The sequence below is a fragment of the Gymnoscopelus braueri genome, assembly GCF_963280865.1.
Source record: "Gymnoscopelus braueri genome assembly, chromosome: 21".
NCBI lineage: Eukaryota > Metazoa > Chordata > Actinopteri > Myctophiformes > Myctophidae > Gymnoscopelus > Gymnoscopelus braueri.
In genome coordinates, this window is record NC_137623.1 from 12,767,074 (window position 1) to 12,779,433 (window position 12,360).

General features: G+C 41.3%; 1 protein-coding gene across 1 annotated transcript in view; it reads right to left on the reverse strand.

Moving 5' to 3' along the window:
• Positions 1-9,353: 9,353 nt before the first annotated feature.
• Positions 9,354-12,360, reverse strand: part of tfap2a (transcription factor AP-2 alpha) — a gene marked incomplete at its 5' end in the record, with an annotated part of 17,065 nt that continues 14,058 nt past the window's right edge. Inside the window, 4 exon segments of the mRNA XM_080417580.1 lie at positions 9,354-10,726; positions 10,729-10,816; positions 10,818-10,974; positions 12,150-12,291. Of these exon segments, the coding sequence (XP_080273706.1) occupies positions 10,686-10,726; positions 10,729-10,816; positions 10,818-10,974; positions 12,150-12,291 (428 nt within the window). The 3' untranslated portion in view covers positions 9,354-10,685.

Genomic DNA, 12,360 nt, shown 5'->3' on the forward strand with positions numbered 1-12,360 from the left:
CAACTCAGGTCCATTTTTTTAAGGGATAGATAAATAGGTAGATAATAGATAGATAAATAGGTAGCTAAATAAATAGATAGATAGATAAATAGTAGATACATAAAATAGGTACATACATACATACATACATACATACATACATACATACATACATACATACATACATACATACATACAATAGGCTATACTAAGGGTTATAAATCGAAAGTTAGTGCATTATGAAGAATGAAAATAGAGGATGGGAATGGGGAGAGAGGGGGGGGGGATTCGGGTGGGTGGGGGGGGGTTTGATTAGGTCTGGAGTGAAAGCTGCTGCTGCCTTCTTTGCACACACGCACATACACACACACACGCACACACACACACACGCACACACGCATCATCCAGAGTAAAGTCCTTTATCACAGGGAGGCATACTGACGTTGCCCGGAGCTATTGCTCGCCCTGGGCAAAGTGCTAGGATAGCAAAAGGGATTCTATCATCTAGCTTCATAATAACGCCACAGCTGCGCGGTGACCCTTTTGTGATGGAACAGATAGCTTGCAAGATGAAATACTGTTCTTCTCCGGTGTGAAATTATCATGTCTATTAATTCAGTCAGACATCAGCGCCCCCCCCCCTCCCTCTTTTTCCTCTCTCTCTCTTTTCCCCCATGCATGCTCTATTACTGGGGTTTCTCTTATTCCATTCCTTATCCGTGGAAATGTGCGATTTCCCAGCAAAATGGTCCATTTTACTATAGAGTAATTTTTCATTTGATTCACAGAAAATAAGGCAGGAGGGGGTGTTATGCGTTTGGGCGTGGAGGGCTATATCTACAAAACATATGATGTCTTCTGTCAATTTTTTGGTTTGTAGGTTGTGTTAGGTTGATGATTTGAATACCTACATATAGGACCTCAATGGAAACAAGTCCTTTTTTTTTTTGTATACATCCTTTTAGATCAAGTGTATGACTGTGCTCGTGATGTTTTGCATTTCTGTCTAATAAAGTATCCAATCAATCAATCAAATTATTGTGAGTAAACGTTGCATATGGTTGTAAATTCATCGCAGAAAAACTGCCAATATATGGTTCACCTAATTGTCCACATAACTTATGGGTTAAAAATGTATATATATGCCAGTACAGGCTATACAGGTTGGGCTACAATTCAAGCATGACTGTTATATAGAACTATATATTTTTAGTTGAAAATCTGCTGTTTTTTAATTGTATTATATTCTTGGGAAATGTTGGCCGACATAAGGCCCCATGTGCAGTTGGCCGACATAAGGCCCATGTGCAACTGCATGCGTGCATGCCATGTGTGTGCAGGTGTACGCGCGAGTATGGCTATTTGGATGCCAGATGGATTAATGTGGGCCTATTATTTACATCATCATCATTATTATTATTATGATGATGATGATTATTATTATTACTATTACGCAGTTATTATGCAATTACAATTATTGTTGTTGTTGTTTTTGTTATGATATTATCGTTATTCAGGAGTTTTAGTAAGGACATTCTTTCTTTAGTTAAACCAACAGGATATACTGCAATGTCAGGGTGCAAATGGTCTTTTGCACATTTAAATACAGATCTTTGAATAGGCTATATTTTAGTCTTGGATGAACAGAGGTCTGTTCATCCATTGACAAAAATAGAATGCTGCATAGCATATGACCAGTGGTGTAAAGTAACTAAGTACATGTACTCTGTATTCAATAGTCAGAGGAAAATATTGTACTTTTTTACTCCATTACAATTATATGCAAACTTAAGTTACTTTGTAGATTTTGATTATTATTACAAAACACATGTAACCACTTCAGCCGTATAATATTTTGGCCATTTCAAAATAGCAGATTTACAAGCTCACAATGTGACACATTGTGCAGCTTGTAGATGTGAGCTTGTTTTTCAAAAGATAAAAATCTTTTAATACATTTTAAACTCGTGAAATGGGACATTCTGCACAATCAGTACTTTTACTTTTGGTACTTTAAGTATATTTTGATGCCGATACTTTTGTACTTTTAATCAAGTACATTTCATAATATGAGACTTCTACCTGTAACAGTATATATCTATATTGCAGTATTGATACTAAAACATGAGAGTACTTCTTCCATATCACTGCATATATGACAGTGAGTGACTTCCATAAAACGTGCACGCACCACCATCAAATCCAGCTGTAATCACTGCACACACATGCAACCGACTGACTGCCAAGTCCTGCTGACGGGTCCACCGTCAATCTTAACGAAAGATACGCTCCGATGACCAGCATGATGATCATCTAACAATGGTCAGACAGATCATGCAATCCATATATATTAAGCACACACACACACACACACACACACACACACACACACACACACACACACACACACACACACACACACACACACACACACACACACACACACACAGAGAGAGAGAGAGAGAGAGAGAGAGAGAGAGAGAGAGAGAGAGAGAGAGAGAGAGAGAGAGAGAGAGAGAGAGAGAGAGAGAGAGAGAGAGAGAGAGAGAGATACGAAAAAACATAAATAAACAGGCACGTGACAGCGAAATAAATAAAACATTTTTAGGATGCTGCTTTGCTTACGAAGCGTGAAGACGTTTTGGTTAAACGCTCATTTGAGTCATCTGAAAAGTCTGGGGTTTGACAATGAGAGGGGGGAGAGAGAGAGAGAGAGAGAGAGAGAGAGAGAGAGAGAGAGAGAGAGAGAGAGAGAGAGAGAGAGAGAGAGAGAGAGAGAGAGAGGGGGGGGGGGGACAGAGACAGACCTAAAAAAAAAGAGTTGATTGAAATGGCGTGTGCCTGGCTGACGGGAGCCAGCGAGGGACAAAGCCCTACGCAGCCATGGCCACTCGAGCAATTATTCCTCCACGCTGCATTTGGATTAGTGCAATGGAAAGAAGCATATGTTTGGCCCCGGGCGACACACTCCCCCCCACCCCCCGGCTGGCTTCAGAGGATGCAGGGAGAGAGAGAGAGAGAGGGGGGGGGGGTGGGGGGGGGAGAGTTACTGAAACTAGAATATGAGCAGCATTAACCGTGAGGAGAAACATTATAACACAATTTTAATCCGCTTTTTTTCCCCACATATATTTGGGCTGTACACAAGCCTTTGGAATATAGGCATATCTCAGTGCTGCTATAATAGGTGACCACACTGGACAACACAGTGATTTGTGATGTTTCAGTTCAGTTGTGTACAATCAGGCATCAACGTTGCCAAAGCAACCTGCAAAAAAGACAATTACACTTTAACCTTTGTCACTATATGTCTTTATTGCCGTTAGAGGTTGTTGACTTGAATTTGATAATTAAACCTATAAGCATATATAGGCCTAGTTTTTTCTTTTAATTCTTGAAAGGAAATTAAAGATCTTTAAGATGTGTGTGTGTCGTGTGTGTGTGTGTGTGTGTGTGTGTGTGTGTGTGTGTGTGTGTGTGGTGTGTGTGTGTGTGTGTGTGTGTGCTGTGTGTGTGTGTGTGTGTGTGTGTGTGTGTGTGTGTGTGTGTGTGTGTGTGTGTGTGTGTGTGTGTGTGTGTGTGTGTGTGTGTGTGTGTGTGGTGTGTGTGTGTGTGTGTGGTTGGCCCTCCCATGCTTGCACATGTCAACTCAGTGCTAATCAAACACCTATCATTTTTTCTGAATGGCCCATATTGCGGAGCTCCCGGCTCGCTTCGCTCCTACTCAAGACTTTGTTTATTCAAAGTCAGTTAATGTTTTCTGATCGATTACGTGATGTCTCAAGTAATCAAGGGGCGATTTGGTGAAGTCATTGACCTCTCTTGGCTTTTGGGCCCCGGCTTTGAATAGTAGGTAATGCCCAAAGGGGGTCAGTGAGTCGCAGGCAGGGGGGGGGGTGGGTCCTAAATGACGGCTGATGTCAGACTTGAGGACAATTAGCCATTTTGCGCTTCAATGCAAACTTCACCAAAATCACATAATTCGATTGCACCGATCGCCGTATCAAATGTCATGGAGGAAAGCCCTGCTTAACCTCCACGCCACTCGCTGTTAAAGCCATCACTTGGAATGTGTCATTATTAGAAAACGATGTGATACAATTGACAATGTGACGATTAGCTTAATTGATGAAGACGAATAGCTTTTTACAGATATATTGCACCAATAAACCAACTATATATATATATATTCTGTCGCATATAGGATGCACCATTTGCATCACACCGTCGATTTGCATTAAGATGTCATGTCACACAAAGTTTACCAGCAAGTGGAGATTTATTTCCACATGCAATCTACTTTAGAGACCAGTGGTTCTCAACCTGTGGGTCGGATGATTTTGGGGGGGTCCCCAGATGACAGTGAAGTGATAATTTAAGGACTTTTAAGACCTTTTTAATACCTAAAAAAAGAAAGAAAAAAGAAATGAAAAAGACTGCATCAAAAGTCATCCACAATCTATAGCCTACTATAAAAACTATAATCAAATAACATAAGTCAAATAACATAAGAAAGAAGCAAACATTTTGAAAATAGCTGATCTACAAGCTCACAACACCTGGCATTGCAAAGGCATTGTGAGCCTGTAGATCGGCTATTTTCACAATATTTATGTGTAGAACCGAGTCAAACTAAATGTAATGCCTCAACTCAAATATGATTATTTTGGGGGATCCCCAGTTCAATATGATTATTTTGGGGGGTCCCCAGTTCAATTATGATTATTTTGGGGGGTCCCCAGTTCAAATATGATTATTTTGGGGGGTGGGTCATGGCCTGAAAAGGTTGAGAACCACTTTAGACAATTGACAGGCTATTATTAGTGTCACACAACTGATATCCATTGGTGGATTTATTTTTCTTTCTTTTTTTTTTTTTTACCCTTTTTTCTTTTCTTTTTAAGTCTAAATGTCAAGAGGACAATGGGCTTGAATCGAATTCCAGTCACACCAAATAGCCTAAAATATTGCCATGACCACAGTCACACAAGTGAATAAATATAGGCCTTATATGCTGTTGTCCTAAATCAGGGGTCTTCAACGTTTTTTTAAGTCAAGGACCCCTTAGCTGATAAAGAGATGAAGCAGGGACCCCCCCACTACATATTGCAGCATTGTATTGCAGTTTAAACATTTCATTTTAAGCTTCATATACTTGTTTGACATACATATTTCCTATGAATATGTTGGATTCACGTTAATTTGTGTGTTTTTGACAGTTAACCTTTTTAAACCCTCTATATTTAGTCAACTTGACCCCTGTACTTGGTCTGCTCTTTTCCCCCTCTACGCCAACTCTCCGAAAATAGCAGATCTACAAGCTCACAAGGCCTCGCAGCGCGAGGCGTTGTGAGCTTGCCTTGCAGATCTGCTATTTTCGGCTATAATGTTCATCATCACACAACGATTTGGCGGACCCCCTGTTATAGTAACTTTGCCTGCAAGCGTTAATAGTGCAGACTGACGCTGTGACGGTGCTTCGGGCTAATAAGGCCATGCCTGGTAGAAAAGGATGAGTCGATGTTAACGGTCGACAGAAGACACTCAATTCAACCAAGCGATGGCTCAGCAGCATCAGCTGAATACTTTCTGACTGCATAAACATGGTTGATTGGCGAGTGAAGGGTATAGTCCTTTAAAATGCCTGTAGGTAAACGCACTTCTTGATTCGCCGATTGATGAGTATGCCTAGCCCTATAGGACACTGTTTCACTGGGTCGCGAGTAAATGTCAAAACATAAAAATAAATTAAGAAATAAAAAATGTTCATGAATTAAAAAATAAAGCAATGATTTTTCCAAATAATTACATGAATACATCTAAAAAATATTAAAAAAAACTAATAAATTCCATAAATAGAAAACAAATGTTTAAGAAGTAGCCTACTGAAAATAGACGATCTACAAGCTCTCAAGCATGCTTCACGCCACGTTTGGGTACCGGGCAAACGTGTTCTGGTACCGGGCACTAGTTTGGGTATAGGCTATATTGGGCAAACGCTTAATTTCCCTTTTTTGTCTTGAGCTAAAACGTTTGGTAACCACTGCTGTAGAACATATAACATTCAAGTAATTATATATATATAACAACAATATAAATATCCTTCTTCCTGTGTTTTATTCCAGCAGAATATAACAACAGGCGCACTTATTAATTACTATAGGCTACAGGAATCAGCTGTAATTGGTTTATAGTTGAGACAAGCAGCGGTTATGGATTGAATTAGCCAAATTCAGTTGGGTATTGCTGACTGGCTCTTCAAATTTCGGGCCTCTTCGCTTTTTTTTTGCAAATTACTTTAGCTGTGAGGCAAATATGCAAAACCAGCTCTACCTGTTTCAGATTAAATTAGGGTAAAATTGCAATTTCGTATTAAAAATGTATGCAAATTATAGGCTAGTATCAGTGTAAACAAACGAAAAACAATGGGATTTGGACTTTCTTTACCACCCCAAATCCATCACATACAGACGCAATTACAGGCCTTGCGGATCCTCTCTCTCAACCTATAGCAAGCATATTATGGTCTACCCCATTGCTTCTCAAAGTGGGGTCCGGGGACCCCCAGAGGTCATTGGATGGGTTCCAGGGGGTCCCCAGCAAAAGTAGTTCATATAGCATCACAATCATTTTAACCACTTTTTTCCATTTATATGTTGGCAATTCAAAAAATAGCAGATCTACAAGCTCACAGCTTGTATAAAAGTTTTAATAATTTTGAATAATGTTGATTTAAAAAAAAACATAAATCTTCTCTTCTGGGGTCCCTGGCACAAAAACAGATTCAGATGGGGGTCCGCGGTCAAACATTCATCAATTTGGGGGTCCTTGGGCACCAAAAAGTTTGAGAACCCCCTGGTCTATATCCCATAATACGCACAAGCTGTCGATATATCCACCATTGTAAATAACACAGATCGCAAACCACTATTTCTAATGCTTTCGTCTCGCATTCAAAACATGTTTCCATTCAAGCCAAAAACCCGCTACATTTATTATTAAATAACATTAGCATTAATGACACACGTGAGAGAGGAGGGGGGGGGCTTCCTTCCCTAATACCAATGAATGCTGCTTTAATACGATTGTTTTCCTTTAAAGTGACGATTTATGCTGTCCCCCCCCCCACACACACACACACACACACACACACACACACACACACACACACACACACACACACACACACACACACACACACACACACACACACACACGCACACACACACATAGCAGTAGCAGGCGGGTATACTCTATCCCCTTTATGAGTGAGCTATTGTGCCTGAGGACAGGATCCCACACACAATCTGAGGACTGGAGCCAACAAAAACAGGGCCCTGACAGACAATAGCCCTCGCTTCACCTGCTCCGCACCGTGCATCGCAATTATGCCAAGGACATGTACAGTTAGGCTTCATTCACTCTCTCTCTCTCTGAGCAAAACAACCGCCTCGGAATTAAAGCGCGAGCTGTCTGTCTCTCTGCCGGGGCCCCGAAAAAAAATCATGCAGATAATAAATATGGCCGCTAGTTTTGAGTTATAGGAGATTGGAGAGAGAGAGAGAGACCACACACACACACACACACACACACACACACACACACACACACACACACACACACACACACACACACACACACACACACACACACACACACACACACACACACACACACACACACACACACACGCACACACACACAAACACACACACACAACACACACACACACACACACACACACACACACACACACACACACACACACACACACACACACACACACACACACACACACACACACACACTTGCAGAGAGAGAAGAGGAGGAGGGGGGGTGGTCGCTCAAGACTCCATCTCCTCCCCAGTCAGTTGTTACAATATTTTACACTGCCATGGCCACCAGACAGTGAAATAGGGAGAGCAAAAAAAACAATACCACTGTGGATGCATATATCAACAAACTGATTTCATGCTCCAGACGAGATTGATTCCGAGCTTGTTGGTGCCACGCCATCAATACACAATCACACTCAGTGCACCAGTTATGCAATGTTGGATTGGCTCTCTCTCTCTCTCTCTCTCCTCTCTCTCTCTCTCTTCTCTCTCTCTCTCTCTCTCTCTCTCTCTCTCTCTCTCTCTCTCTCTCTCTCTCTCTCTCTCTCTCTCTCTCTTCTCTCTCTCTCTGCACCTCTGCCACGCAAAATAATTCTAAGGCCCGCCATCTGATATCATGGCACCGCACATAGCCAACGTGAATATCATTTCTATATTAGTCCAGCACATAACCTATTACACACATGTGACCAAATAGAAGAGATTTCGACATAAGATTGCATGTGAAAATATCATTTTGGAAATACCCCTCTGCGCTACTACAAATTGCATTGCAGAGCTCTATCAAAATCAAAGTAACAATTCCTCTACATTCTCTAATTGTGCAGACTTGTTGTAATTAAGTAATGCAGATGTTTAACAATAATTTAACTCTTGAGGGCGTAAAATGAAACCAAATGGACCCGTGAGTGTCCATTTGGTTTCATTTTACACTCTCAAGAGTCAAAGGTCTATTTTACACTCTCAAGAGTCAAAGATCTATAAGGGTCCATTTGGTTACCAACTCTCCATATATTTAGCTGGGGACCACCTGGAACCCCCCCTCAAGGACCACTGTTGGTCCCCGGACCACTGGTTGAGAACCACTGCTGAACATGCAACGACTGATCATTGATTACAGAGTGGAGGCTGAACAACATGCAGCAAATATTTATAATGCCATGTCTTTGAACAAGGCTCGCGCATGCACACAATATCGTGAGGGAGGAGAACCAATAGCATCACGATTCGCAATCAAACATCATAGCCTACACACACACACACACACACACACACACACACACACACACACACACACACACACACACACACACACACACACACACACACACACACACACAACACACACACACACACACACACACACACACACACACAGGGCATTGTATTAATAGTCCATCTCACTGATTTTAAAAGAACGCTTTCGCTTCAGGGCTGGCGCTTGCACACTTCAGCCAGTACAAAATGTATGCATTGTTTTGTGTCGTTTGGCCTGCTGAAACCCCTCCGTTTCGTTTGCAAGCGATGCTAGCGCTCTAAACTATGGAGTTTAAAGTCAGATAGATTTTTTTTATTATACGTGAGGGGAAACAATGAGTTCAGCTACTTATTGCAAGGAGCAATCGTCAGGGGAGGCTTAAACTCAATTACTGTAACCGTACTGAATAGGGGGAAAAAAAAGCTGCAGAGAACAAAAATACACCCCGGCGAATCAGCCAGTGAATAAAAAATTAAAACGTATGAATAAAAATCGACATGAAGCGTATCAAATATTTATTTTTTCTGGGCAACAAAGGACTATATACATTGACAGGCATGGGAACTATTGCCAGCACATGTCTATACAATACAGCTAAAACCGCCTCCAATTTTTTGGACATAATCGGACATAAGATTTCAGGTGGTCCCAAAGAATGTTTCTGAATGTCTTCAAACAAATATATAAAAAAAAGACAGGTTCCATTTATTGCTTTCATGGTGCTTCGAGGAGAGAACAGGAGATGAAACGTATTCTGATTGGCACAACACATAAAAGCTTGTATAAAAACAAGAAAATAGAAACACAAAAACAGTTGAGTCAGGGGTCTCATTTATGCTCTTTTTCAATTTAAAAAAAAACTGAATAAGGATGATATATATATAGAGAGAGAAATTGAAGTTTATTTCTATTAATTTGTTCACTTGCTTCAATGTTGCCTCGACATGCTACAAGAGGGCTCAGTTGAAATATCCCATAGAAAAAAATACCCCAAACTTCTGTTTTTCTAAGAACCATAAAATCACATGAAGAACTAACCGAATATTCAAACCCACTAAAACAGGAGGCACCAGATAAATAAAAAAAGAGAAGTTTCAACAGACGCACCATATGTACAATTCCCATTAAATTACACATAAATAAATATATACATACATGAACACTGATTCCCTTATATAACCGCGAATCGTGTTGAAAATTCAAAAGTTCAAGTTGGTCGCTTGGAGAGAGAGAGAGAGTGTGACGAGAGTCTACAACTTAAGTCATGACATGGAACTCTGGATTTTCTTTTTTTGTATTTTTTATAAGTTTATTATTCACAATACTGATAAGAATTCGTCCTCTTTTTCGTTTCTTTTTTTGTCATACGGCTACAATCGTAAAATTGAGATATAAGGAAGGATCGCTGGATTTCAGTCCGTTTCGTTGCAGCTCATAAAAATAAAGAGTAGACATTAAAAAGTCCTCATGGGGGGTGAAGGAAGACACCTTCACCTATGGAGCTGTGTGCAGCTTCTCTCGTTTCTGTTGTCTTGTCTTTTCTTTTCTTGTCTTGTCTTTTCTTATCATTTCTTTTTTTCTTTTTTTTCATAATTCTTATGGAGGGAGTTGTTGGAAGAAGATTCTCGCGTCGTTTCCCGTGAATCCAAAGTGGAATGACGTAGTAAAAAACAAACATGTAAAATCGCGCGAGATCAGGAGAAGAAGTGGCACGTTTAAACTTGATCAATAGTATTTATAAGGTATTTATAATATTTATATCGTGGTAGAGGTGGTCGACAGGGGGGGAGGACCTGCTGCGGCCTTTTTATTGGCAGGTTGAATTGTGGAAATCACTTTCTGTGCTTCTCGTCCTTGTCCCCGCCTTTCGAGCGTTATCTGAGTGGCCGTTAGGATTGTTGTTGAGGTACATTTTGTCCATGGCTTTGATCGCCTCGGTCAAATAGTTCTGGAGGGCCGTGAGGGGCCGCGCACATGGCCGGGGTCCCGAATCCGTGAGAAATGAGACTGAAGTGGGTCAAGCAGCTCTGGATCCCCGGTTCAAGAATAGGCTGTGGCCGTGAGTTCCCCAGCGGCGTTCGGTCCTGGGAAAGCAGGTCTGTGAATTCTTTGATGATTTGCCTATGAAAAAAAAAGAGGGTGGAGACAATATACGTCGTGTTAATTAACCAATCAAGAACGTCAAAAAAATTGTCCAAGCAGCTGCATGTGGTTGATTTCTGATCAACAATAGGAAAAAAAGACCCCATGGCGTCAACCCGGGACTTATTGGGTCAAACTCCAATCGTCGTGGTGTAATAATTAACAGCTGTTTTGATTATAGACGTCCATCATCAATATTGCATGGGGGTGGGGGATGTGGGGGGTCCATCTCTACATGCCCTGCAAGCTTCTCCCACGGAACTTCCCATGTTTCAGATATATGAATTATGAAAATAAATAAATAAAAAATCTATAGCAATCTTCAAGAGAACACCGGGGAGTTTGGCCGTTGGAGCTATGTGTCAGTGTCGATGAGAACGCGGAGCAAACAAAATGGTTGCGTGTTGTTGAAGGCAAGCCTGTTCAAACGACACACTAATAATAGTACCTATGGGCTACACACTGAAGCCACACACACACACACGCGCGCGCGCGCACACACGCACGCATGCACACACACACACACACACACACACACACACACACACACACACACACACACACACACACACACACACACACACACACGCACACACGTGCTTACGTAAGAGATACCAAAAATATCTTCTGAATGAAATGCATATTTAGCAGCGCTGTCAAACAGGCTAACCTTTATGGGAGTGTGTGGGATCTAGCAAAGTGAAGGGTCGCGCTCAGAGTGGCAAGAGTGAGGTTTTCTTTAATTTCTCCATATCACAAGAACAAACTGGTTCATCAGTGTGTGTGTGTGTGTGTGTGTGTGTGTGTGTGTGTTTGGTTGTTTAGTTTGTTTAGTATTTAATGAAGAAGGCCTATAGGCCTAAATGTGTTTTATTTGGCATGTGATATTAGGCTATTGGTAAAGAGAAACTCTTATCCCATTAAATGATATGTCTATCAACAAATTACTTTTCAGAAAAAAGTGTGTGTGTGTGTGTGTGTGTGTGTGTGTGTGTGTGTGTGTGTGTGTGTGTGTGTGTGTGTGCGTGCGTGCGTGCGTGCGTGCGCGCGCGCACACACACACACACACACGTCTGTCACAAGTAAACACATTCGCTAGCAACTGACATGGATCCACTTTGGGTGACACAGTGAAATGTGATAATAGCACTTACTTCGTTGCCAATAGCATGTTTTTTCTTTGGACTTGTTCATTTGGGTCGGAATGCTGACGGTTACAATATTCAGCTACTGCCTTGGCTGGGAACTCGGTCTCGCATACGTAACCAAAATCCCTGGCAAGATGCACTGCTTCGCCTGAGAAAGAAAACAACAAAAAAAACATGCGGGATTGTGAGTGTGTTGAATGGGAATTGAGTGTGTTTG